The sequence below is a fragment of the Anolis carolinensis genome, chromosome 6 (assembly GCF_035594765.1).
Source record: "Anolis carolinensis isolate JA03-04 chromosome 6, rAnoCar3.1.pri, whole genome shotgun sequence".
Lineage (NCBI taxonomy): Eukaryota > Metazoa > Chordata > Lepidosauria > Squamata > Dactyloidae > Anolis > Anolis carolinensis.
In genome coordinates this window covers 119,731,568-119,758,431 of record NC_085846.1, presented here as the reverse complement: position 1 = coordinate 119,758,431, position 26,864 = coordinate 119,731,568, and the positions used below count along the sequence as shown (strand labels likewise).

The window sequence follows — 26,864 nt, the reverse complement described above, 5'->3', positions numbered from 1 at the left end:
AACAATTCTTCCTCTCCCTCTAATTAGGACTTTATTTTTCTTTTCTTTTTGTTGTATGAACGTAGAGGCAGGGATGAGGGGTTGTGCTGCCAAGTTGAGTGTTTCTGGGATGTGTAGTTTTGTTGTTTTGTCCTAGGCTGAAATTTCATTACCCTTTTATATATATATAGATATATTTGGCTGGAGTTACACTTCAGAAATGTACCTGATCTGATTTACAAACCAATTCAACTTAAGAACAAACCCACAGAACCTCTCTGGTTCGTAACTTGGGGGCTGCCTGTATCCAAGCCCGTCTCCATTGAGCCTTGCCCCCACAGACACCCCGCCTCCCGCCCGGTCCTAACCCGCTGGCACAGGAACCAGGAGTCCTTGCTGGCCGCACCTGTAAACATTTATTGTCTGTCCTGAGATGGGAGCGGCATCCCACGGAAATGCACCATCCCAACCCCCCCTCCATCTCCCCAATGCTCCCATCAGAGCCGCTTTGTGGGGGGGGGGGGAGGAGGGGGCTGGGCTCCTACTTAGCAGCAGGGGGAAGCACAGGCTGGGGGGGCAGTGGGGGCGGAGCCAGGGGAGTGGGTCAGCCCCGCCTCCTCCCAAGGCTCCTCTGTCCATTGCAGGGACCCTTTAAATACAAGTAGCACCAGGCAGGGCCCAGTCCGGCCCATAGCTTATTCACCCCGAGCGAGACGGGCACACACTGCCAGCGAGGCCACTCCGCCAAGGCCTCTTCCAGGCCAATGTCCGCCCAGGGCAAGGGCAGGGGCAGTGCCGTCCCCTCCAGCCCTGGCCGGGGCCATCTGCGACGGTCATCTTCCGGCCCCATTCATGGCGGAGGAGGAATCATCTCAGCACCATGGAGTGGCCAGTCCAGAAACCTGGAGGGGAAAAGGGCAGGAAGGTTAGATCGCGAAGAACCAGCAGTGTGATGCAGCAGCCAAAAATGCCAGTGCAATTCTGGGCTGCGTGCATAGGGGTCTAGTGGAATTATGGATGTCCCATAGGTCTGGGCGCATGAGGGGTCTTGGGAACTGCGCTCCCCTCTTAGGATGGCCCCCCTGCTACATGGTCAGCCAGAATGCCTCAGGGGAAACCAAACCGCAGGGCCATTGCTGGATGCATCTCCTCCCTGTCCAATGGGAAGACCCTTGTGGCTCTTACTTTGCTAAGAGAAGGAAGGTCGGTCCCCGGCGGCAGGCGCTAGCTCTTCTCTCTCTCTGGCCGCTGGCTCCGAGGCGCCTCCTCTTCCGGCCAGCCCCCCAGGCCCCGATCCATGTGCTGCGAGGCCCTGGTGCCTCCACCTGCAGGAAGGAGGGAGGGAGGGAGGGAGGAAAGGCAGGTGAAGCCAAGCCCTGCTCAGAAGAAGAGGCCTCACGTCTTGGGATCGCATCCTGAGCCCTCCTCCTGGCTGGATCCGTCTGGGCTGCTGATCCTTGGGGAGGGAAGCCTTTGCCATGCAGCTGGTCCCCGGATCTCTCTCTGTGGCCCCCAACCAAGGGAGAGCTTCCCTTGGAACAGAGCCCAAGGCCCACGGGCAGATGCCGCACGGCCAAAGCCCATTTGCGAACCCTGACCTGCTTCAGCAGAATCTTGAGGAGGGCTGTGGGGAGACCCTTCCTCTCGGGGCCGATGGTGCTGTTGGTGCCGGAGCTGCAATGCAGAAAGGAGCGGTGAGGAGCCGGAAGAGCGGCAGTGGCAGAAGGGCTCTTGGGGTCCCAAAGGGCGGTGGGGGGCTCACCTCGTGCATGTAAATGGCGTGGAGGCTCATCTCGGCCGAGGCAAACTCAGACAGCGCCACGGAGCGGGATAGTGGCCCTTGGCGGGCCTCAGGCGGGGCGACGCTGTGGAAAAAGAAGGAAAGGCAAAGGGTGTCGGTGCCACGCTCAACATAAACAAACACGCGCATGCCTGAAGTGCTGGGTGGCCATCTGTCAGGAGGGCTTTAATTGCACAGCAAGGGGGGGGGGGCTAGATGGCCCTTGGGATCTCCTCCAAGGCTACTCTTCCCCTCACTCACCGGCCCCCGAGAACAGTGCTGTCGCTGCGGAAGACCGAGTTCTCGGCCGGGGGAGCGCTGCTCCGGCGGTGCAGCTGTGAGCAGGAGAGGGAGGCCAGGACACTGGCGGCCGCCCCGGCTGTGCTGCCCGGGTGAGCGAAGAGCCGCCGCTCCGAGTGGGAGGCCACGCTGGCCGCTGAGAGGACCGGGTGGGCCAAGACGCTGGCCAGGAGGGCATCCGGCTGCAGAGGCAGGAAGGGAGGGGAAGGAGGGTCTCACTGCAAAGCCACACTGCAAGGGCCCCCCCCCTCCCGATTCCTCATGACGCTCCTGAGGACTCACCACGGCGCCGAGACCCTCGTCGGAGAGCAAGGAGGCGCCCAGGGGGGCTTCGGCCAGGAGGCGCTGGGCGGGGGGCGCCTGGGCCGCGTCCTGCTGCACCTTCTCCTTGAGGTGGCCGATGAAGAGGGAGCTCTCCGGGGGCGGCTGCCAGCGGGGGTTGGAGATGGCAAAGTGGACCAGGGAGAGCTCCGTCTTGCCGTTCTCCGCCTGCTGCTGCACCGAGGCCTCCGTCTGGCCCTGGGAGAGCCACTGTGGGGGAAAGGCACACAAAGGGAGGGGGTCAGGGCGCCCCTTCCTCTGCCCAGGGCTTGGAGAACAAGCCCTATGAGGAGCGGCTTAAAGAGCTGGGCATGTTTAGCCTGCAGAAGAGAAGGCTGAGAGGAGACATGATGAGAGCCATGTACAAATATGTGAGGGGAAGTCATAGGGAGGAGGGAGGGAGCTTGTTTTCTGCTGCCCTGCAGACTAGGACACAATGGAACAATGGCTTCAAACTACAGGAAAGGAAGGAGATTCCACCTGAACCTCAGGAAGAACTTCCTCCCTGTGAGAAGGGCTGTTCGGCAGTGGAACTCTCTGCCGCGGACTGTGGTGGAGGCTCCTTCTTTGGAGGCTTTGAAGCAGACGCTGGATGGCCATCTGTCGGGGGTGCTTTGAACGCGATTTCCTGCTACTTGGCAGAATGGGGTTGGACTGGATGGCCCATGAGGTCTCTTCCATCTCGACTATTCTAGGATTCTATGATTCTAGGTCAGGTTTCTTCACCAGGAATGGCCTTGCGTCCCACTCTGGGCACCACAGACAGTGGCTCTAAGCTGGAAGGTGTCCGGGGAAGAAGGCGACTAAAAGGATCAAAGGTCTGGAGACCATGAATAATCCCTCTGAGAAGGGTCTATTTAGTCTCAGAAGAGAAGGCGGAGGAGTCATGTTCAAATATCTAAAAGGAAGTCAGAAGGAATAAGGAGCATGCTTGTTTCTACTGCCATGGTGGCGCAATAGGTGAAATCCATGTGCTGCTGAGCTGCTGACCTGAAGGTTGACAGTTCAAATCTGCGGGGTGGGGTGAGCTCCTGTTGTTAGCCCTAGCTTCTGCCAACCTAGCAGTTCAAAAACATGCAAGTGTAAGTAGATCAATAGGTACTGCCTTGGCGGGAAGGCAAAAAAAAAAAAACACTCCATGCAGTCATGGAGGCCGTACGACTAGGAGGTGTCTATGGACAACACAGGCTCCTTGGCTTGGAAATGGGAATGACCAGCTCCCCCTGTGCCGGAAATGAAAGGAGAAGCCTTTGGCTTTGTCTGTGTATTTGTGTTTCACTGTATTTCATTGTAAGAAGGCACTGAATGTTTACCTGTGTTTGTTTATATGCTGTAATCTGCTCTGAGTTCTCTTGGGGAGAAGGGCGGAATATAAATAAAACGTTGTTGTTGTTGTTATTATTATTATTTCTGCCTTGTTTTGGAAGCTGCCCTAAGTCCTCTCAGGGAGAGAGGTTGGGTTAGAAATAAAATAACAACAACAACAACAATATGGCGCTTCCACACTGTCCCCATGTCCCAAGATCTGATCCTAGAATATCTGCTTATCCCAGTATTCTGGCCGTGCGGACTCAAACCAGATAATCTGGGATAAGGTCCTGGGATAATATGACTGTGTGGAAGGGGCCTAAGACGTGGAGCCATAGATTCAAATGACAGGAAAGGAGATTCCACCTGAACATTAGGAGGAACTTCCTGACCATAAGAAGAGCTGTTCAACAATGCAATTGTCTGCCTTGGAGTCCAATGGAAGCTCCTTCCTTGGAGGCTTTTAAGCAGAGGCTGGATGGCCATCTGTCGGGGTGCTTTGATTGTGCCTTTCCTGCATGGTAAAAGGGGGTTGGACTGGATGGTTCTATGAGAGTCAGTTTCAAAGGGCCTTCTAGTGATGAAGTCAGGTAACTATCTCTATCTGTCTACTCTTTCATCTGAGATGCACTGTCTGCAAAAACAAAAGTACGCTTCCCAGAGCCTCATCCCGGGCATTTTCTTTCCAGTTTCCTACTATGGAACTCATATATAGCAATGCTCTTCCAGCTCTGATGCCTGGAATAACTTTTCTGACCCAAAACAAGAATCCTGGGTGCAAAATATTAATGCCCCAAAGCTGATAGGACCCACGGAAAGGGGTCAGAGTTGCTTTGGCCACCGAAGGAGTGAGTCCACGCCACGCAGCCCCTCCCTCTCTCTCCGCCTGGACCGCCGTACCTGGGGGTTGCCGTGGTTGCGGATGTCCAACTGGGCGAAGGAGCAGATGTCCCCGACGCCCACCACCTCCACAGAGAAGTTGCGGAAGAAGTCGATGATGTCGAGGGCCCGGGCGCGGAGGGGGAAGATGAGCAGGAAGGGGGTCACAATGGGGCTCAGCAGCTCCTCCAAGATGAACACCTGGCAGACAGGACGGGACAGGCGGGGAGGCAAGCCACGCTGGCACTCAGAGCTCCTGGATGCCAAGCCAGCCCACCAGTGCAAAAGACCACCCTCCTCCCGTACTCCCCCCTTCCTGTGGGAAATAGCACCCTCCCAAGCCTTTCACTATTTACTTGTTAACGTACATATTTGCTAACCTGTATTCTATGTGTATGTTGATTTGCCAGTTTAACTGTGCCTCTTTGGCATGGGAGGGGTTAAAGACATTTGATTGTACTGAGCATGTTCAGACTCAGGACTCCATTTTGTATTCAGTCTGCTTTACACCTCAGTGGAGGTGGATGCATGTTGCTGTTAGGACTTCAGTACAGAAGTATGACTTATGGACTTCAGTGAATATAACAATATCAATACTAATAATATTACCATATAATGATATAGTACAATATAGTAATTTAATGCTTATATTGTGCTATGCTAATAATATATTGTATGTTCATTTCTAATCCGCTCTGAGTCCCCTTTGGGGTGAGAAGAGCAGGATATAAATGTAGCAAATAAATAAATAAATAAATAAATAAATACCTAAAGACTATGGATTAAAAATTATACCTTGTGAACTAATCACAGAGAGAACTACATTCTATCTATAACTGAACTTTAATAAGAAATGTGCCTGTATGGTGAATAAATACAAGATGTTTGTGAGTAAATAAAATGTTATTTTTCAAAGAAGACTTTGGTTTTTTTAATCCCCGAGTGCATATTTTAAACTGTTTTAAGGGAGTGTATATGTTTTCGACAATTACAAACTGCAAGTTCAATTTCAGCTTTAAAGAAGCAATCATCCTCTGCTAACCCAATATATTTTTGTAGTGGCATGCCTTTGTCCTTGGAAGTTCAAAGACATGGTTCTTCAGTTTAACAGCTGAGTTACCTGTGTGCCATTACATGAGTGCTTGTGAATATCACTTGTTCGAAGGGTTGACTTCTAACAAGGTCATGCTTTTCTTGACTAATGGTTTTCAAAAGGTGATCTCCACATGTTCATGGAGATTCACATTTTTCAAACTGATATGACATCAGGGTTGTTGTATGTTTTCCAGGCTGTATGGCCATGTTCCAGAAGGATTCTTTCCTGACGTTTCACCCACATCTATGGCAGGCATCCTCAGAGGCTGTGAGGTATGGAGAAAACTAAGCAAATAGGTTAATATATATCTGTGGAAAGTCTAGAGTGAGAGAGGTCAGTGTGAATGTTGTAGTTAATCACCTTAATTAGCATTGAAAAGCTTATCTGTCTTCTTCCTGCCTCTGGGACATCCTTTGTTTAGAGTCGTTAACTGCCCTTGGTTGATTCATGTCTGGAAATCTTCTGTTTTCAGAGTGTTGCTTCTTATTTACTGTTCTGATTTTTGAGTTTTTTTAATACTGGTAGCCAGATTTTGTTCATTTTCATGGTTTCTTCCTTTCTGTTGAAGTTGTCCACATGCTTGTGAATTTCAATGGCTTCTCTATGTAGTCTGACATCATAGACTTTCCACAGATATAGATTAACCTCTTTGCTGAGTTTCTCCATACCTCACAACCTCTGAGGATGCCTGCCATAGATGTGGGCGAAACGTCAGGAGAGAATACTTCTGGAACATGGCCATACAAAGCTCCCACTTTGTTAGCTTTTAGGAAAGACATGAAAACATGGCTCTTCCGCTGTGCTTTCGGTGAGTAACTTCTGTTATATATTTCTGTGTTACTCCCCCCCCCCCCCCAACATCTATCCTCTAAACTGCCCCACTCTCATGTGTCCCTGTCCACAGTGGAGTACCCCTCTGTCCCTCTCACTCCGGGTTTTATCTTTGTGTTCATGCGGCCTGCTCTTGTTTTACTGTTTCTTGATTTCTTGATGTGATGTCTATTATTATCTATTGTATTACTTTTAATTATGTTATGATATGCTGTTTTATATTTTATTATATTGTATTGCTTTGGGCATGGGCCCATGTTAGCCGCCCCGAGTCCCCGCTGGGGAGATGGTGGCGGGGTATAAATAAAGTTTTACTATCATTATTATTATTATTATTATTATTATTATTATTATTATAATATTATACAGCCCGAAAAACATACAACAACCCTGTGATCCTGGCCATGAAAGCCTTTGACAACACATTGATATGACATCATTTTTCTTTTTCAATAAGGTTATGATTGCCATTTATTTCCAAGGGCATGTGTGCCCAGAGACTGGGTGCAGCTATTTCCAAGACTTCCTAACAAAGAGAAAGGCAGGCTGCCTCTCCCAGAAGCCTCTGGGAAGAAGGATTCATATTCCCAAAAGGCCAGGCCCATTTTCAGGTGTGATGGGAAGGCACAAGGGGCCTTCCCTTCCCTTGTGCAATCCCTCACAGGCCCCACTCATAGCCTTTCCCAAGTGGGAACAGGAGTGTGAGTGTGTGTTGTGTCCACCCCCCTTCTCTGCCCCAGGGCTCCACTCACGGCCTTGTACTGGAACAGCTGGGAGAGTTCCTCGCGTGTCTCCGACTTGTGCGCGTTGCCTTGCCAGTGGTCCGGGATGTAGTGGATATGGGCCAAGACGCACTGCAGCAACTGCTCCGGACACCAGACCAGATGCTCGTCCGGGATGAAAGACCTGCCAAGAGAAAGCGGGGTTGGGGGTCACATCCGTCATGAGGAAGGGGGCACCAAGTGTGGGAAGCAGAGAAGTATCCACACTCATAGTATGCAGAGCAAAGGAGGACAGAGGGAACCCTATGGGGCAGGACTGCTGTCTGGTTTTGCTTCTTGCCTGCGAGGAGAGGTCACTTCCCCCTCCTTCTTCTTCCCAAAAGTATTTATTTAATGCTTTACTGCCCTTTGTTTGAGAAGGGAGCACCATGAGGCTCCTTTCTGCCTTAAAATGGCTGAAACACAGAGAATATGTCACATATTTATTTACTACATTTATATCCCGCCCTTCTCACCCTGACGGGGACTCAGAGCGGCTTACAAATTATATGTACATACAAAACATTATATCATTAGCATAGCACAATATTAGCATTATATATTACTATATTGTACTATACCACTATACAGTAATATTACTAGTAATATTACATTTAATATATAATATATAATTAATATTATTTTATTGTATTATTATTTGTATTATATTGCATTACATTATAATATTAATATCAATATTATATGTATATACAATATATTATATTATTACCATAACACAATATTATTATATTATATAGTACTATGTTGTTGCTGGGGGGAGGGGCCCCCAACTGATGGCAAGTCTTGATAGTGTAAATAAATTTGGTGGTATAAATATGATATATGCTTTGAATGTATTGTATGAATTAATAAGCCCTAATAATTTGAAGACACCATTCTAAAAGGAATGAGGCCTGGAAAACAACTACTGTAATTAAAATTTGCTGCTGAAATCTGTGGTATTAACTGTTGAACTTTTGGGGGAAAACAACATGTTTACATTAATCAGAGACAATGGCTCTTTTGAGTTAAGGAAATGTTTACAAGGTTCCTTATGTTAAGAAGGAAGTCAACACAAGCCTTGCGTTAGCTGACACCAATCACGAAGAGTCAACGTCTGCCAGGAAACTGAGATGGAATCAACATGTTCCAGGATGGACGACGTCTGTCAGTAATTTACAACTTTGGGACAACATCTGCAAAGTATTGCTATATAAGAGACCTTATGATAGTCCAAAAAGGGTGGCAGACCAGAGGAGTCTGGCCCACCCGCCATGCTCTGTGGAGATGGTGTATGGGAGTGTCAGATCTGTAATGGAAAGCAGAATTCTGGACACTTGGCCTCTTTTTTCTCAAGGGAAAGAAAAAGAGTGTGTTTTGGAGTCATGTTCTTAGGGAAAGAAGTTTGGAAGTTTTAGAAGTTTTGGAACTGTGCGTTAGCAGATTTGTAAGGAAGCAGCCTGGCCTAAGAGATGTTCTTCACAGCGGAAGAATGGAGAAATGGCAATGTATGCATGAGGATGTATGTATGTACATGTGTGTGAATGCTGAGTGAAAATGTCAATCCCCCTTTGTTTGTTTGTTTGTTAGCCAATGTAACTGTAGGTGGTGGTGAATTCAATGTACGCGGGCTATCCACAAAGTAGGTTACGTTTTGGATTTTAAAAAGGACAAAGTATAGGAGAAATCATTTACCATATGCAGTTGAAACACATTCCAATACTACAATCTCATGTAATCCCTATTGAAATCTAGACACGTCTCATATAAATGAGTTTGAAAAGTAATGCTCCAGTAAATTCCCCACTTGTGTCCTCAGCTCTTCCCCCTTCTCCCTTCCTGCAGCGTAGCCAAAACGCCGCGCTGCCAGCCACGCCCCCATTGTTGGACACGGAGGAGAGAGGCAGCAAATTTACTGGGGCAGACCTTTTCAAACTCATTTATCTATATGAGACGTGCCTAGATTTCAATGGAGATTACGTGAGATTGTAGTATTGGAATGTCTTTCAGCTACATATAGTAAATGATTTCTCCTATACTTTGTCCTTTTTAAAATCCAAAACGTAACCTACTTTGTGGATAGCCCTTGTAGTTACATAGAATCTATGTCTATAGATGCTTGTGGATTATGTGATCTTGTGATTTTATGGTTTTTAAATGCCTCTAATTGTTTTAACTGTATTTTATTATTCAATTTTAAATGTCCATTTTAGTTTTGTATTGTTTTAATTTTGTATTGTGTTGCTAAGGCATCAAATAGCTGCCTATATGTAAAGCCGCCTTGAGTCCCCTTCAGGGTAGAGAAAGGCGGGATAGAATTATCTTAAATAAATAAATTTCCAATGTCGTTCTTTGTGTAAAAGTTCTGATGTACCCTCTCACACTGGAAACTGAAATAAAAAGAACCTTTGTTTAAAAAGTATTCATGACAACATGAGGGGCAGCAGCAGGGACTCAACTAGCAAAGGTAAGGAAATTGCCTTTTGTTTATCTCTTGCTGCCTTGGCCTGAGATGTACCTGAGTCTTTACCTCTTCCAAAGCTTCCCAGAGCATCATCCTGCATATTTTCCCTACTGTTTCCTCTCATAAGCTCACATACAGCACTGGCTATACGACACTGTGCTATAGATCCTAAATGATAAGAGTAATGACAACAATAGAGGCCAAGTATGTGGTGGGCTTGCCTGGCCACGGTGACGACGAGGCCGAGGAGGGTGATGGCGGTGAGGATGTGCTGGACGGTGAGGACGTCCTCGTCGTAGACGGTCAGGGCGATGAGGACGGCCAGGATGGAGCCGGCGAAGAAGGCCACGTTCTTGGCCAGGGCGGTGAGCAGGGGGCTGGCGAAGGAGTTCATGTACTTGGAGGCCGGCTTGTAGCCGCGGCCGAGGCGGGCCTGCAGCTCGTGGTCCAGCTCGTTGAAGTGGCGCAGGTAGAGGCGGCCGTAGAGGGACCAGCGCCGGGCGCCCAGGCTGCCGGGCTCCCGCTTGAGCACCTCGGTGTAGCTGAAGAAGGCGTAGAGGCCCTGCCAGACCAGGACGAAGGGGCAGAGCAGCAGGTTGGCCAGGCCCAGGAGCAGCATGGCGCGGGAGAGGCGGCGGGCCAGCTCCAGCCGGGCCCCCGCCCGCTTGTACTGGGGCTGCAGGTTCCACTTGCCCTGGAAGAGGGAGCCGGGCCCCCAGAAGAAGAGCAGCTCCAGGTTGTACTTGAGGCCCTGCGTGAGGAAGACCCCGCGGCCCAGGAGCGGCAGCCGGAAGCGCAGGGGCAGCAGGCCCTTGTTGACCAGGGCCACCAGGTAGTTCTTGAAGCGCAGGATGCGGTGGTGGATGTCCAGCTCGGACAGCTCCCGCTTGTGCACGCACATCTGCTGCTCCCGCTGCAGCGAGATCAGCCGCGACTGCACCTCTTGCCAGCTGCAGTTGCACAGCTCCGCCTGGGCAGAGAGAGAGAGAGAGAGAGAGAGAGAGAGAGAGAGAGGGTGGGTGGGTTTGCGGGAAGGAGGAGAGAAGAGAGGGGCTCAATGGCAGAAGGGAAGAAGCATCTCCGGGCTGTCTGGCCATGTTCCAGAAGCATTCTCTCCTGACGTTTCGCCTGCATCTACGGCAGGCATCCTCAGGGGTTGTGAGGTCTGTTGGAAACTAGGACAAGGAAAGCACATCTCCTGTGCTCCCTGACTTTCCTGCTATGCTACAGAGACACAGACACTATGTCACAATTTCTTGCAGCCAAAAGGAACTTTCAAAACACCACAGGCTCACTGTATTTACGACTGCCTGGAATGCAACCTCTGACAAGAAATAATTCACACCATGTGCAAAGAACTTGCAAACACAGACAAGGAACTGTTGCACCTCCATATCAACATCAGCCAGAAGATGAATAACCAGGACCAGTACTAAAAAAACTCTAAAATCAGGACAGTAAATAAAGAACACTGCTCAGAAAAAAGAGGAATTCCAAACAGGAAATAATCAGGGCCAGTTGACACCTCCTAACAAAGGATTCCCCCAGGCAGTAAAACAGCCAGACCTTGAAACTGATAGGCTAATGAATGCTAATCAAGGTGGCCTCAAGCAGATAAGGGTTCTTTCTCCCACCCTGAACATCATTCCAGATATAAACCCTATTTGCCTACTTTCCAACAGACCTGACAACCTCTGAGGATGCCTGCCACAGATGTGGATGAGACGTCAGGAGAGAATGCTTCCAGAACATGGCCATACAGCCCGGAAAACGCACAGCAACCCAGTGATTCCAGCCATGAAAGCCTTAGACAACACGTTTATATACAAGAGACACGGGAGTCTGCATTAGGGACTCTTCTCCCAAGGTTAGGTGGCCTTTTGTCTATCTCCTTTTTAGGTGAGATACATTACTTCCAGTGATAGAGGTAGGTTGTGCCTGGTTTTTAAAGCTTACCAGAGCATCGTCCTGCCTATTTTCCCTCCTATTTCCTGCCATAATCTCCTCTATGGCACTGGCCTCACTGTATTCTGCTCTGCAGACCAAATGTTCCTACGGGGCCACCTGTGCCATCCCCAGAAAGGTAGGGACCCCCAGCTGCAGCCCATCTTCCCCAGAAGGACCCTAATGTCAGTGTTCAGAGCTCTCCCTCCCCCCAACGCACACTCACCGAGGGGATCTTGAGGGCCTTGGTGTAGAAGGCGCGGATCTCCCAGTAGCCCAGGAGGCTGCAGAGCACCTTGACCAGGCGGTAGAGCCAGAAGACGGCCGCCATGGCCAGCAGGAAGATGAGCCAGCCGCTGGACCGGATCCTGGCAGCGGGAGAGAAGAACCAGCCATGAGGGAGAGCCCGGTCAATACCCCAATTCATCCCCACCATGACCCAAATCCTGTTGGTTGCATTGATCAGCTTGGGTTAAATATATAGATGAAAGGGCAACCGATTGACAACAGATAGATAGAATAGATAGATAGATAGATAGATAGATAGATAGAATAGGGCCGGGCTGTGGCGCAGCTGGCTAGTAACCAGCTGCAATAAATCACTACTGACCGAGAGGTCATGAGTTCGAAGCCCGGGTCGGGTTAAGCCTCTGACCATTAATAGCCCCGGCTTGCTGTTGACCTATGCAGCCCCGAAAGACAGTTGCATCTGTCAATTAGGGAAATTTAGGGACGCTTTATGCGGGAAGCTAATTTAACTAATTTACAACACCATAAAACTGCCAGCAAAACACGAGGAAAGGAATGAGGAAGTCCAGCCACTACTGGACGGTGAAGCAACAGCTCCCCCTGTGGCCGGAATAGTGAAGCTGGAAAAATGTTAAAAATGCCTCTGAGTCTGTCTACTGTATGTTGTTTGTCTGTTGGCATTGAATGTTTGCCATATATGTGTTCATTGTAATCCGCCCTGAGTCCCCTTCGGGGTGAGAAAGAAGGGCGGAATATAAATACTAATATAAATCATAATAAGATATGGGGAGAAATGAAATCTCACTTATACATTTGCTTCATGGTTCCTGGACCAACTGCAATTGCCCTTCCCAGAAACCGTGCACCTGCCCCCTTGATGTGTGGAGCCTGGAAGAGGGGCCCCGAGAGCTCCTCCAATGAAGGCCAAAGGGCACCACAGCCCCCCCCCCCCCAGCAGCCCCTTACCTCTGGGTGCACTGGGCGGTGGGCAGGATGGCGTCCGGCAGCGTGACTTTGTTCCTGTCCAGCTGAGTGTGATTGAGGGGCCGGTTGGCAAAGAGGACGTCGTACTCCACGCAGCAGAGCAGGAAGGTGGTGAAGGCCACCACAAACAGGAACTGCCTTTTGGGGGAAGGAAGGAAGGAAGGAAGGAAGGAAGGAAGGAAGGAAGGAAGGAAAGAAGGAAGGAAGGAAGGGAGGAAGGAGAAGAGCAGTCAGTTGGGGCAGGAAAGGGTTGGGGGGCATCAGCAGGGACAGACCCAACTGGCACCTTGGAGCCTGGGCAACTACTCAGCCAGTTTAATGCTTAATCTTTGTGTTTTAATATGTATTTCGTTTAAATATGTTTTAATATGTGCATTTTGTATAATGTTTTTAGATTATTGTGTTTTTGCGCTGTTGTAACCCATCTCGAGCCACGAGGAGAACTGGGTGAGAAATAAAATTATTACAGTAGAGTCTCACTTATCCAAGCCTCGCTTATCCAAGCCTCTGGATAATCCAAGCCATTTTTGTAGTCAATGTTTTCCATATATCATGATATTTTGGTGTTAAATTTGTAAATACAGTAATTACAACATAACATTACTGCGTATTGAACTACTTTTTCTGTCAAATTTGTTGTATAACATGAAGTTTTGGTGCTTAATTTGTAAAATCATAACCTAATTTGATGTTTAATTGGCTTTTCCTTAATCCCTCCTTATTATCCAAGATATTTGCTTATCCAAGCTTCTGCCGGCCCATTTAGTTTGGATAAGTGAGACTCTACTGTACTATTATTGTTGTCAAATGGAGGAAGAGCAGTCTCACTCCTTCAGCTTCACTTCACCTCACCCCACCCTCACCCTGGCCCTTTGTTGGGGCTGCATCTATAGAACAATATTGGAGGAAGGAACCCTGTGACGAGGGCCTCCTCCCTTGGTTTCCCCTCTGTTTTCTGGATACCCTGTTTGGATATCAGCCAGCACACCAATGCCTTAAATCAAGAAATAATTTTCTGGGATCTACAGAGATACTTGCTGGAACACCTCAGCAAGTGAGAGTCCAAAAGTGGCAGGCTAAAACCTGGAATCTCAATCAGTGGCTGACACCAGATGAAGAGACTCCCTCCTGGACACACAGAAGATTTATTTATTTATTTATTTATTTATTTATTTATTTATTTCCAACATTTATATCCCGCCCTTCTCACCCGAAGGGACTCAGGGCGGCGTACAAAATTGGCAACAATTCGATGCCTATACATAATTAAAACAGCTATAAAAATCCAATAAAACAATTAAAACAATATAAAAAATATAAAAACATATGATTAAAATCCATTCCTCCAAAATCCTCGTGCTGTAGCCATAAATCAGTCCGGGTCGTCATTATCGTTTAATCTTCAAATGCCTGGGCACATAGCCATGTTTTCAGGGCTTTTCTAAAACTCAAAAGGGTTGGGGCTTGCCGTATTTCTCTGGGGAGGGTGTTCCACAGCCGGGGAGCCACCACCGAGAAGGCCCTGTCCCTCGTCCCCACCAGCCGTGCCTGTGAGGCAGGCGGGACCGAGAGCAGGGCCTCTCCAGATGACCTTAGGGATCTTCCTGGCTCATAGGAGGAGATACGTTCGGACAAGTAGATTGGGCCAGAACCGTTTAGGGCTTTATAGGTCAAAACCAGCACTTTGAATTGGGCTCGGTAGCATATCGGCAGCCAGTGGAGCTGGCTAAGTAGGGAGGTGGTACGCTCCCTATAAGCCGCCCCAGTTATTAATCTGGCTGCCGCCCGTTGTACTAATTGGAGCTTCCGGGCCGTCTTCAAAGGCAACCCCACGTAGAGAGCGTTGCAGTAGTCCAAACGGGATGTAACCAGAGCGTGGACCACCGTGGCCAAGTCAGACCTCCCAAGGAACGGGCGCAGCTGGCGCACAAGTCTTAGTTGTGCAAAGGCTCCCCTGGCCACCGCCGAGACCTGGGGCTCCAGGCTCAGCGATGAGTCCAGGAGAACCCCCAGACTGCGAACCTGTGTCTTCAGGGGGAGTGCGACCCCGTCCAACACAGGCTGTAACCCTATTCCCTGTTCAGCCTTGCGACTGACCAGGAGGACCTCTGTCTTGTCTGGATTCAGTTTCAATTTGTTCGCCCTCATCCAGTCCGACACAGAGGCCAGACACCGGTTCAGGACCTGAACAGCCTCCTTAGTGACAGGTGGGAAGGAGTGACAGAGCTGGACATCATCTGCATACAGATGACACCGAACCCCGAAACTCCTGATGATCTCTCCCAGTGGCTTCATGTATATGTTGAACAACATGGGGGACAGTACTGAACCCTGCGGGACCCCACAAGTCAATGGTTATGGGGCCGAGCAGGTGTCCCCCAATGACACCATCTGGGAACGCCCCTCCAGGAAGGACCGGAGCCACTGCAAAACAGTACCTCCGAGACCCATCCCGGCAAGGCGCCCCAGAAGGATACCGTGATCGACGGTATCGAAGGCCGCTGAGAGGTCCAGCAGAACCAGCAGGGACACACTCCCCCTGTCCAGTTCCCGGCGTAGATCATCGACTAAGGCGACCAAGGCTGTCTCGGTACCATGCCCCGGCCTGAAACCAGACTGCGCCGGATCTAGAAAATCAGTGTCAACCAAGAATGCCTGGAGTTGTGCGGCCACCACACGTTCCACGACCTTGCCCAAAAAGGGGAGATTGGAAATAGGTCGATAGCTATCCAATTGAGTGGGGTCCAGTGATGGCTTCTTCAACAGCGGTTTGATCACAGCCAATTTAAGGCTCGCTGGAAATATGCCTTCCCGAAGGGAGGCATTCACCACCACCTTCACCCACTTGGCCAACCCCCCTCTGGCTTCTCTCACCAGCCAGGATGGGCAGGGGTCTCGGATGCATGTGGTAGCCCTCACCTCTCCAAGCACCTTGTCCACGTCCTCAGGCTGAACCAATTGAAACGAATCCATCAAAATAGGACAAGCAGGTGCTCTTGCTACATCCTCGGAGACTGCCGTTAATATGGTGTCAAAGCCAGAACGGATCAAAGCGACTTTGTCCGCAAAGAACCGAGCAAATGCTTCACAGCGGGCTGCCGAGTTGTCAGGGATCCCGTCTTGAGGGACGGGATATAACAAACCTCTGACAACTCGGGACAGCTCCGCCGGACGGTTCTTTGCAGACGCAATATTAGCTGCAAAGAAAATGTTCTTTGCAGCATCTATTGCCGCGGCATATGCCCTAAGATAGGAACACAGCCGTGTTCGGTTTGGCTCGCTTGGCTCCGAACGCCACACACCCTCTAGTCCCCTCTTCTTTCGCTTCATCGCTGCCAACTCCTCGGTGAACCAAGGAGATGGTTTAGCTCGGGTACTTGAGAGGGGACGTTCCGGAGCGACCGTGTCTATTGCCCTAGCCGCCTCCTTGTTCCAGAGGGCGACCAGAGCATCGACAGGGTCACCAGCCGAGGTGGCGGGAAATTCCCCAAGAGCCGTCAGGAATCCATCCGGATCCATAAGCCTCCTGGGGCGGACCATTTTGGGTCCTCCACCCCTGCGGAGGTTGGGGGGCGCAGTGATTCTAAACCTGATCAGGTGATGGTCGGTCCATGGCAAAGGAGCGATGGTGAGCTCCTCCACACCGCCACCTTCCTCCCATCCCTGGCAGAAAACCAAGTCAAGTGTGTGCCCTGCTCTGTGGGTAGGGCCAGATACTAATTGGGACAGCCCCATGGTTGCCATGGCGGCCATGAAGTCCTGAGCCGCACCGGAGGGAGTGGCCTCGGCATGGACATTGAAGTCCCCCAGCACAATGAGCCGTTGGGACTCCAAAGCCAGGCCCGAGACCACCCCGGCTAGCTCAGGCAGGGAGACTGTAGTGCAGCGGGGTGGTCGGTACACTAACAGCATCCCTAAACTGTCCCGGCTCCCTACCCTCAGATGAGCACACTCAAACAAGATAGACTGCGGGATGGGGCACCTGGTCAGGGGGATGGACTCCTTATAGACCACTGCAACCCCTCCTCCCCTCCCTCCAGATCTTGGTTGGTGCTGCATGGTATATCCTGGTGGACAAAGCTGGGTGAGGTTAACTCCCCCAGCCTCGTCCAACCAGGTCTCTGTTATGCATGCCAGGTCTGCCCGCTCATCCAGGATGAGGTCCTGGATGATTGCAGCTTTACCATTGACAGACCTGGCGTTCAGCAGCACCACCTTCAGATCGGAGGGTCCGCCAACCTGGGCACCCAACTTTACTATGTCAGGAGGCCGTTTTAGATCTACAAGCACTCTATTTCTCACCCTAGGCCGAATTAAGTTATGCCTCCCTTTCCCATATCTCCCCCTCCCCTGGATAACTTCGATGGGGGCCCCCCAGCTGCTAAATGCACACCCTCTCCCTACATGGTCTACCATAGTTGTAGACTCACTTTCACACGTGAGGATCATATTACCGCTGCTTCCTACTCCTACCTCCTTTGAGGGTTATACTGATGTTCTGATTGGAAGCAGTAGTATACTCAGCGTAGGAGTTAAGATGTTAATTTCTTTACCCCAACCCTATAAGAGTGCTCCAGTGCTTCAGTGTTGTTTATATTGTTATCTATGGATGGTAATTGCACTGGCCCAATGGCCTCTAACCACTGCTCTCCCTTCCCACCCTCCTATTTGTGTCCCTGACCCTTAATTAATACTCTAGCTACTAACACACCTTGATCACTACAGATGTTGACTGTGGTTGTAACGACCTCAGTGCCAAAGTGCTATAGTGCTTAATTCAAGTCCAAAGAAGGGTCCAGCAATAGGTATTTGATGTTATCATAATAAATATTGGTGTAATATAGGTGGTAAGCGGTTTAGTTCATAAAGTGCAGTGCAGCAGTTCAGTTCTACTGGAAAGTGCTTATTGGTGCCCCTTCTACACTTAAAAGTGCATTAATGACGACAACACTGTCCTCACAAAGTGTTTGACGAACATCTGGTTTTTAGATGGGGCAATGTGGAAGGCACTGAACAGACTGTGCTTTGGTATCACGAGATGCAGAGCCAACCTTAAAAAATGGGGCCTCAAAGTGGAGTCTGTGACATGTGAGTGTGGAAAAGAGCAAACCACAGACCACTAACTACAATGCAGCCTAAGTCCCACCGCATGCACAAGGAAGGACGTCACAGCAACACCAGAGGCACTCAAGTGGCCAGCTACTGATCAAAAGACATTCAGTATAATGCCAAGTTTTTTTTACTTTGTTTGTGTTTTTAAATACACTACAACTTGTATCCTCAGTTGGCTTCTGACACGATAATATAAAATCCTAGATCTATGTAGCTCAAGGTGTTTGGCTTCCTGCCTGCACTGAAAGTTTACATCCCCCTCCTTCTTCCTAAAAGTCTTGAGTGCCCTTTTGTTTGAGAAGGGAGCACCAGGAGGCCTCTCTCTGCCTCAAGAAGCCTTACACCTGTGGTTCTCAACCTGTGGGTCCCCAGATGTTTTGGCCTTCAACTCCCAGAAATCCTAACAGCTGGTAAACTGGGTTGTTGTATGTCTTTCAGGCTGTGTGGCCATGTTCCAGAAGTATTCTCTCCTTACGTTTCGCCCACATCTATGGCACATGGCCACACAGTCCAGAAGACATACAACATCCCTGTGATTCCGGCCATGAAAGCCTTCAACAACACAGCTGGTATACTGGCTGGGATTTCTGAGAGTTGTAGGCCAAAGCACAGGTTGAGAATGTGGAATTGTGGAATGATATTTTAAATTGTAAGTCGCTCGGAGCACTCTGATGGAGTGTGACTAATTAAGAAATAAAGTGAAGTGAAGTGAAGAAGTGAAGAACCACTGCCTTGCACAGAAATGCAAGTGCCAGCATTAAGGAGTCTTTTACCAAAGTTGGGTCACATCCTTTTGCATATTTACTCTTCTATCTGAAATGTATTACAGTAGAGTCTTGCTTATCCAATCTTTGCTTATCCAACGTTCTGTATTATCCAATGTAGTCTGCCTCCTGTCCCTAGACAGCAACGTGGAGCGGGCCAACACGCCCAACAACAACACAAGTGCAGGCACGCTCCCAAACAAGTGGCAGAGTTGTCGTGAAACATGATGTTTTGGTGCTTAATTTGTAAAGGTAAGGTAAAGGTTTTCCCCTGACGTTAAGTCCAGTCAAGTCTGACTCTGGGGGTTGGTGCTCATCTCCATTTCTAAGCCGAAGAGCCTACGTTGTCCATAGACACCTCTAAGGTCATGTGACTGCATGGAACGCCGTTACCTTCCCGTCGGAGTGGTACCTATTGATCTACTCACATTTGCATGTTTTCGAACTGCTAGGTTGGCAGGAGTTGGGGCTAACAGCGGCCGCTCACACCGCTCCCGGGGTTTGAACCTGGGACCTTTCGGTCTCCAGCTCAGTGCTTTAACGCACTTCGCCACCGGGACAATCTCAATGTAATTTGACATTTAATAGGCTTTGCTTTAATCCCTCCTTATTATCCAACATTTTCACTTATACAATATTCTGCCGGCCCGTTTATGTTGGGTAAGTGAGACTCTACTGTACCTGCAACAATAAAAGCAACTTTTTACCCTTGTAAAAAAAAAATCTTCCCAGAGCATCATCTCGCGTACTTTCCTGTATTCCCATATATAACCCCCCAGGACTTACACCAGCTCAAAGACGTCGGAGAGCATCATGCAGGCGAAGCCGTTCTTCTGGTGGAAGTGGTAGATGTACACAGGGACGGTCAAGGAAAACCACGCTTTCCTGCACTTTCCAAGGCTTATGTAGGAAATTGAACACACTTCTTCCCCATAAGCATTCAATGGGTGAAAGACTCGGGGCTATGTCTGTTTTTATTGTTGCTTTTATTGTTTTTATTGTTATTTTAAAGCCAAGTGTATTGTTTTAATCTATTTTTGTAAACCGCTCCGAGCCAAACCGGGAGCAGTGGTATACAAGTTTAATAATAAATAAATAAAATAATGTTTACCCGCCTGGTTCCAAAATAGGGGCCCCGGGGTGACCACCCTAACCCAGAGTACGGCATGCTTCCTACCTCACAAACTGCTTTTCACTCTAATGTATAGATCAGGCATGTTCATACTTTGGCCCTCCCTCCAGGTATTTTGGACTTCAACTCCCACCATTCCTAACAGCCTCAGGCCCTTTCCTTTTCCCCGTCAGCCGCTTAAGCGGCTGACGGGGAAAAGGAAGGGGCCTGAGGCTGTTAGGAATGGTGGGAGTTGAAGTCCAAAACACTTGGAGGGAGGGCCAAAGTTTGTCCATGCTTAAGACCAGAACACATGACGCTGCACCCATATGAAGGATATCTTGGTGAAGAAGTTGTCCAGGTTTTTGATGTGATGCCAGGAATCTGGGAAGGAAGGAAGATGACACTTCAGTTTGGTCTGAAGATCACTCAGCTCCACTCAGAGCCCGACCCAGCTTTGTCCCTGTTCCCTCTCACCCTTCAGCCCCTCCGTGACGTGGATCAGCAGCTCCTCCTCTTCCTCCGGGGGAGAGTCGTCTTCGTAATCCGGCAGGCGATGGTAGTCGCCATAGTGTTCCTGGCTCACAGCCATGGGGGCGAATGGGGCTCCGGCCCCCCACGGACCCTGCCCGGGAAGAAAGGGAGGAGAGGGCTGAGATCGTGCCTTCTAGCCTGGCACAAACTCTGGGATTTTGTAAAGTCCAGCCCCTAAACCTTCTCTGAACAGAGGAAAGGCTGGGTGGTTGTATGTTTTCTGGGCATGTTCCAGAAGTATTCTCTCCTGCCGTTTCGCCCACATCTAAGGCAGGCATAGACACCTCACAACCTCTGAGGATGCCTGCCATAGATGTGGGCGAAACGCCAGGAGAGAATACTTCTGGAACATGCCCATACAGCCCAGAAAACATACAACAACCCTGTGATCCCGGCCATGAAAGTCTTAATAATAATAATAATAATAATAATAATAATAATAAGGGTAACATCAATAATAACCCAATTAAGGCCAAGATCGAAAAATCAGCTGTTGACCCAAAATGCAGACTGTGCAAGGAAACCGACGAAACCATTGATCATATCCTCAGCTGCTGTAAGAAAATTGCACAGACAGACTACAAACAGAGGCACAACTATGTGGCCCAAATGATTCATTGGAACTTATGCCTCAAGTACCACCTCCCAGCAGCAAAGAACTGGTGGGATCACAAACCTGCAAAAGTATTGGGAAATGAGCACGCAAAGATACTGTGGGACTTCCAAATCCAGACTGACAAAGTTCTGCAACACAACACACCAGACATCACAGTTGTGGAAAAGAAAAAGGTTTGGATCATTGATGTTGCCATCCCAGGTGACAGTCGCATTGATGAAAAACAACAGGAAAAACTCAGCCGCTCTCAGGACCTCAAGATTGAACTGCAAAGACTCTGGCAGAAACCAGTGCAGGTGGTCCCGGTGGTGATGGGCACACTGGGTGCCGTGCCAAAAGATCTCAGCCGGCATTTGGAAACAATAGACATTGACAAAATTACGATCTGCCAACTGCAAAAGGCCACCCTACTGGGATCTGCACGCATCATCCGAAAATACATCACACAGTCCTAGATACTTGGGAAGTGTTCGACTTGTGATTTTGTGAAACGAAATCCAGCATATCTATCTTGTTTGCTGTGTCATACAATTTATAATACAGTAATAATAACTTTATTTTTATACCCCGCCCCATCTCCCCAAAGGGACTCGGGGCGGCTTACATGGGGTCTTGCCCGATAAAACAATCAAATATCAAAACACCGCAGTAAAACAATTATCCAATAAAAACATCAATATCAGTAAAAACAAATGTTAAAATCGACATGAAACATACAATATTAAAACATGAGACTAATTCATAGAACCCAGGCAAAGTGCAAAAGCCTTCCAGAACACAGAGGAAAGGCCGCCGTTTAAAATTGTTTATTCTTTTATTGATGGTAAGCCCCAAACTAGGAAGAGGGCAGGAGACAAATAACATAACAACAACAACAACAACAACTACTGCTACAACACAACTACCACCACTTTATATTTTCCTATAGACTGAGACTCAAAGGTGGCTTCCAATTTAGAACACACAAATGTCAACATTAAAATAGAATCAAAGCATTCACAACACAGATTGCCTGCATGATGCTCTACGTAGGCCGTTTGTTTTCCAAATTGTGCCTAGAGTGATGTTTTTAAGCTGTGTTAAGTGATCTGGCGTGCTGGAACGAAGGTGGGACGTAACTGAATCATCATTGCCATCGTCATCTCCTTCATCCCCTCTTCCTCCTGCGAGCCCTGCCTGGTCCTGTCCCACGGGCCATTTCCTGCCCTGAGTCACTTCCTGGTCCGGATGAGGCAGTTGCCCGGGCGACATTCCATCAGCTACACGCCAAGGGCCTGATTCAGACGGACCGGGGCAAGCGCCAGGAAGGGGCTGAAGAAGGCACCTGAGACACCTGGCATGGGCCCCAATGGGCACGGAGATGTCTTCAAAGGAGTTCTAGGGAAGGGGCTCTCAGATTCTTCTCATTTTTTCGTGTGAAATCTTCCCCTCGGCACCTGGGTTTCAAGGATAGGCTCCATCCAAATGCTAACTAAGCTGGGCTTCCAAGATCAGGTGGGTTTGGTGCCGACGTGGAGGCCCTTTCTCTCCTACCAGGAAACTGACCGCCACACTGGACCAAGACAGCAACCCATCCATTTTAAGGATGCTCCTTCCTTTCTTCCTTCCTTCTGGGCAAGAGTTCTGCCTCAGCCCTTCTTCCCTCCCTGGTGTCCTTCATTGGTGACTCAGAACCACAAACAACCACAGAACCCCCCATATTCCCACCCATCAAAGACACCCAGTCTTCCATCCCTCCTCAGCAGCAATAATAGAATATTACATAACAATAACTATATTTTTATATCCCGCCACCATCTCTGCGAAGGGACTCAGACCAAGCCCAGCAGCAACAGCGTTTACCAACTAAACACACATTTAAAAACATAACAGGCATATAACAATCTAACTAAACAATTAAAAACAGCAGCATATAAAAACATTGTTATAATGAATCAAAGTAAAGCTCAATAACCAGAACTAAGAATAAGAAATGAGTGAGGGCTGGGCATGGGCTTGCACAAAGAGCAGATCATAGGGCCAGGACAGGGGGTAAAGTGCTGAGGTCCATCTAATGGTCAATTTGGACTGCGCATTCATGGGCAGGGGCCGAAGTGTTATGCAAGGCACACTGGAACATCCAGGTTTTGAGGTCCATGTGGGAGGTGGACAGAGCGGGGGCTAGTCTCATCTCCCTGGGGAGGGAGTTCCAGCGCAATAGGGGGCCCTCCAGACCATTCAGAAGACGCCAAAGGCCAGGGCTCCCCTCTCGTAGTGGACGGGGCAGAGGCCTCTTGGGACTGGAGCAGGGGGCCTGCCCTATTGCCTACAGTGAGGCGTCCCTCATTGTATTTCTTAGGCTCCCTCTGCCCTTCCAAACCCTGACCTTTGGTGAGGCCTTCTGGGAAATGGAGTCAAAACATTTGGAGGGAGAAAGCGGGAGACGCATCTGGAGGGAGATTCAGCTCCAGAGGAAACAAGGCCTGGCTCAATGTTGGGATTCCAGGCTCAGGGAAGGCCAGAAAGGAGCAGGCAACACAGGGCCCTCCTTGGGCAGGCCATGCCCTTGACCGCCCGCCCGGACCCATTCCACTCTGGGGCAACGCTAGCCAAGGGCTCCCCCACCCTCCTCTCCTCCCCAAACCGCCTTTACCGCTGCTGGAGTCAGCGGACGCAGACAACAAAGGGATCTCCTCTGGGTGCCTCCCTGCCTCCTCCTGGGTTGTTGATGTCTGCGCTTTGGGGGGGGGGGGGGAGAAGGGAGGGAGGAGGGTGCCGGCCAGTGGCCCCTCCCCTCCCCACGTCCCAAGAGGCCTGAGTCACGCAGGTCAGGCGAGGAAGCCGGACAGAGGAGGAGGAGGAAGGCCTGAAGCTGAGGCCTCCCATCACCTCTGAGGCAGCAAAAACACAAAGCGCCTCCGGGTGAAGAAGGCGCTCCTTTCCCTTTTGGAAGAATGTCCCCCCCCCCCCCCCCATGCATTCCTGCTCCTCCCATGACCCCAGGCAGATGCAAGAGAGAGAGAGAGAGAGAGAGAGGGAAAGGAGCCCCAGGACAACTAAAAATACCCGGCTGGTCAGCAGCAAATGGCATAAACAGACCAAGAGAGGTAAACATTGGGGAGGGGGGGGGGAAGAGGAGCCCCCATGATATCGAGCTCTTTTAGAGATCACCCAGAGCCTACTTGCTCTCGGCTCTGCTGTTTTGCTGGAGCCTGGGCAGAAGAGACACTCCATCGAGCAGCAGGCAGGGAGAGGGGGACAATCCCTATGTTGTCAAAGGCTTTCATAGCTGGAATCACTGGGTTGCTGTGAGTTTTCTGGGCTGTCTGCCTATGTTCCAGCAGCATTCTCTTCTAGTGTTTCACCCACATCCATGGCAGGCATCCTCAGAGGCTGTGAGGTCTGTTAGGAACTGTGGGAGTTGAACTCCAAAACACCTGGAGTCTGCCCATGCCTGGCTTAGTCTATCCTGGGGGAACGCCAAAGGGCCGCTGCCTCTTCCCTGGTGCTGCTTCTGCCTTTCTTCTGAAACCTTGGGCATCGCGGCCCACAAACATGCCCTGACATGTACATGAGGTTGACATATGGATGTCTGCATTCAGTACCTAAACGGTTCCGGTCCAGGGTTGTTGTATGTTTTCCGGGCTGTATGGCCATGTTCTAGAAGCATTCTCTCCTAACTTTTGCCCACATCTATGGCAGGCATCCTCAGAGGTTGTGAGGCATGGAGAAACTAGGCAAGGAAGGTTTATATATATCTGTGGAAAGTCCAGCTTACCTGTCCGAACGTACCTCCCTTTATGATCCGGTGCAATTAAGATCTTCTGGGGAGGCCCTGCTCTCGGCCCTGCTCCCATCACAGGCGTGACTGGTGGTGTCCCCTCCCGTGGCTGTGGAACTCCCTCCCCCGTGACATCAGAACGGCCCTCTTGCTCTTAAGCTTCAGGAAGAACCTTAAGACCTGGCTACTTAGGCAAGCCTTTGGGGATTAATAGGGCCCATAAGTAAGTATAACAGGAGAATGGCAAAGCAATTGGGTCAATGTTTACAAAGCTTGGTCGGTGCTAGACCTTGGATATATTTTATAATTATTTATAGTTGAGATGTATATGCTTTTATAGTTTTATAATATAAGTGTTTGACTATTATTGTTGGAATGTAGCATGGAAGTACAGTACAGTCTCACTTATCCAACACTTACTTATCCAACGTTCTGGATTATCCAACACATGTTTGTAGTCAATGTTTTCAATACATCGTGATATTTTGGTGCTAGATTCATAAATACAGTAATTACAACATAGCATTACTGCGTATTGAACTACTTTTTCTGCCAAATTTGTTGTCTAACATGATGTTTTGGTGCTTCATTTGTAAAATCATAACCTAGTTTGATGTGTAATAGGCTTTTTCTTAATCCCTCCCTATTATCCAACATATTTGCTTATCCAACGTTCTGCCGGCCCGTTTATGTTGGATAAGTGAGACTCAGCTGTATTGCCATGGTTTGTAAGCCGCCCTGAGTCCCCTTCCTTCCTTCCTTCGGGGGTGGGAAGGGAAGGGAGGGGCAGAAGGGCATTAAACAAAGGCTAATATTATACTAATATGATAATACATTGTATATACATGTAATATTAATAATAATATTATGATGTAATACAATGTAATAATAATTATAATTGACTATTATAATTGTATATTTATATTACATGCAATATTACTAATAGTATTGCGATATAGTTGTATAATATAATATTTTGTATGTATATATACTTGTAAACCGCCCTGAGTCCCCTTCGGGGTGAGAAAGAAGGGCGGGATATAAATGTCGCAAATAAATAAATAAATAAATAAGGCCTACCTGTGGGTCGCTCGACGGCAGCCAGGGGGGACCCCCTCCTCGGCTCTCTCCTCGGCGTCCTCTTCTGTCTGTTTCTCTCTCCCGAGGGCCACCTGCTCATCCCAGGGGGAGCGCCGCCTCTCTGCCGCCGGGCGGCCCATCCACCGGACCAAGGCGCTGCCTGGCTCCGGGTTGCGCAATGTTCCTGGAAGGCGCCCACCAGTCCCAGGCCTTCTAGGAAGCGGGCCTCCGTCCCGGGGAGCTGGACCCTTCCCCAGGCAGAGGCAGAGGGCAACACGACGCCGGCGCGCCCGGGCGCATGACGCGCAGGTGGACCTGGAGGGAGGGAGGGAGGGAGGGAGGGGCCACCTGCCGCCACTCAAGAGGGAGCCTGAGCGGCCTTAAAGGGACAGGCGCCCTATTCGTTTCTTCGGGGCAATCTGCGGGGATGGATGTCCCAGAATGACCCGGAAGCTAAGCCAGCGGGGCACTGGGACAAAGCGCCTGTCAGAGGGGGGCTCTCGCGGTCCCAAGGGAGCGGGGCCTGCGGGCGGCGCCTGCGCACTGCGACCCTGCTGCTGCTGCTGCCGGGCCTCCGGGCTCCATCGCCCTTCAGCAAGACGCAGGCCAAGCCCGGCCCAAAGGCCTGATCCAGCCAGCTAGGCCTTCCTTCCGGGTCCCGTGAGGCCTTCTCTGAGGGCGGGGCCTTCCTCGGTGACGTCAGAGATTGTTTTCCTTCTCGGCAGAAAGCCCCGCCCTATCCCGTCTTGGCCCCGCCCCCTCATCGTCCGCTTTCGCGTCATGCCCAAAGCCCCTCCTCCTCTCTCCGCCTTGACCCGCCCCTACTATCCACTCGCTTGATTCTCGAAGTCCCGCCCCCTTCGCTTTGCCCCGCCCCTCCTATCCACTCTCTCGCTTCATTATTGAAGCCCCGCCCCCTCTCCGCCTTGGCCCCACCCCGTCCTATCCACTCTAGCGTCCTTCTCAAAGCCACGCCCCCTCCCGCTTTGGC

General features: G+C 49.8%; 1 protein-coding gene across 2 annotated transcripts; it reads right to left on the bottom strand.

The window, feature by feature from the left end:
• Positions 1 to 376: 376 nt before the first annotated feature.
• Positions 377 to 26,612, bottom strand: atg9b (autophagy related 9B). Of its 2 annotated transcripts, none has more exons than XM_062958164.1 (16): positions 25,874 to 26,612; positions 20,361 to 20,508; positions 20,224 to 20,267; positions 19,559 to 19,623; positions 12,879 to 13,034; positions 11,890 to 12,031; positions 9,941 to 10,689; positions 7,247 to 7,400; positions 4,589 to 4,768; positions 2,342 to 2,590; positions 2,021 to 2,241; positions 1,742 to 1,844; positions 1,578 to 1,653; positions 1,165 to 1,304; positions 808 to 881; positions 377 to 751 (listed from the first exon to the last, which is right to left on the bottom strand). In XM_062958164.1, the coding sequence occupies exons 2-14, from the start codon at positions 20,473 to 20,475 to the stop codon at positions 1,204 to 1,206; spliced, it is 2,355 nt and encodes a 784-aa protein (XP_062814234.1). In that variant the 5' UTR covers positions 20,476 to 20,508; positions 25,874 to 26,612; the 3' UTR covers positions 377 to 751; positions 808 to 881; positions 1,165 to 1,203. The 2 variants fall into 2 exon arrangements, with proteins under 2 accessions (XP_062814234.1, XP_062814233.1); XM_062958163.1 differs by lacking the exon at positions 25,874 to 26,612 and adding an exon at positions 23,666 to 23,771.
• Between the last annotated feature and the right edge of the window lie 252 nt (positions 26,613 to 26,864).

Bases quoted from the DNA above. Each gene is read 5' to 3' on its own strand.
- atg9b (XM_062958164.1), bottom strand. From the start codon at position 20,475: ATGGCTGTGAGCCAGGAACACTATGGCGACTACCATCGCCTGCCGGAT. The intron at 7,401-9,940 runs GCAAGCCCACCA...TTCTCTTGGCAG, and splicing joins CTCGTCGTCACCGTGGCCAG to GTCTTTCATCCCGGACGAGC. The intron at 1,845-2,020 runs GTGAGTGAGGGG...CTTTTTCCACAG, and splicing joins AGCACTGTTCTCGGGGGCCG to CGTCGCCCCGCCTGAGGCCC.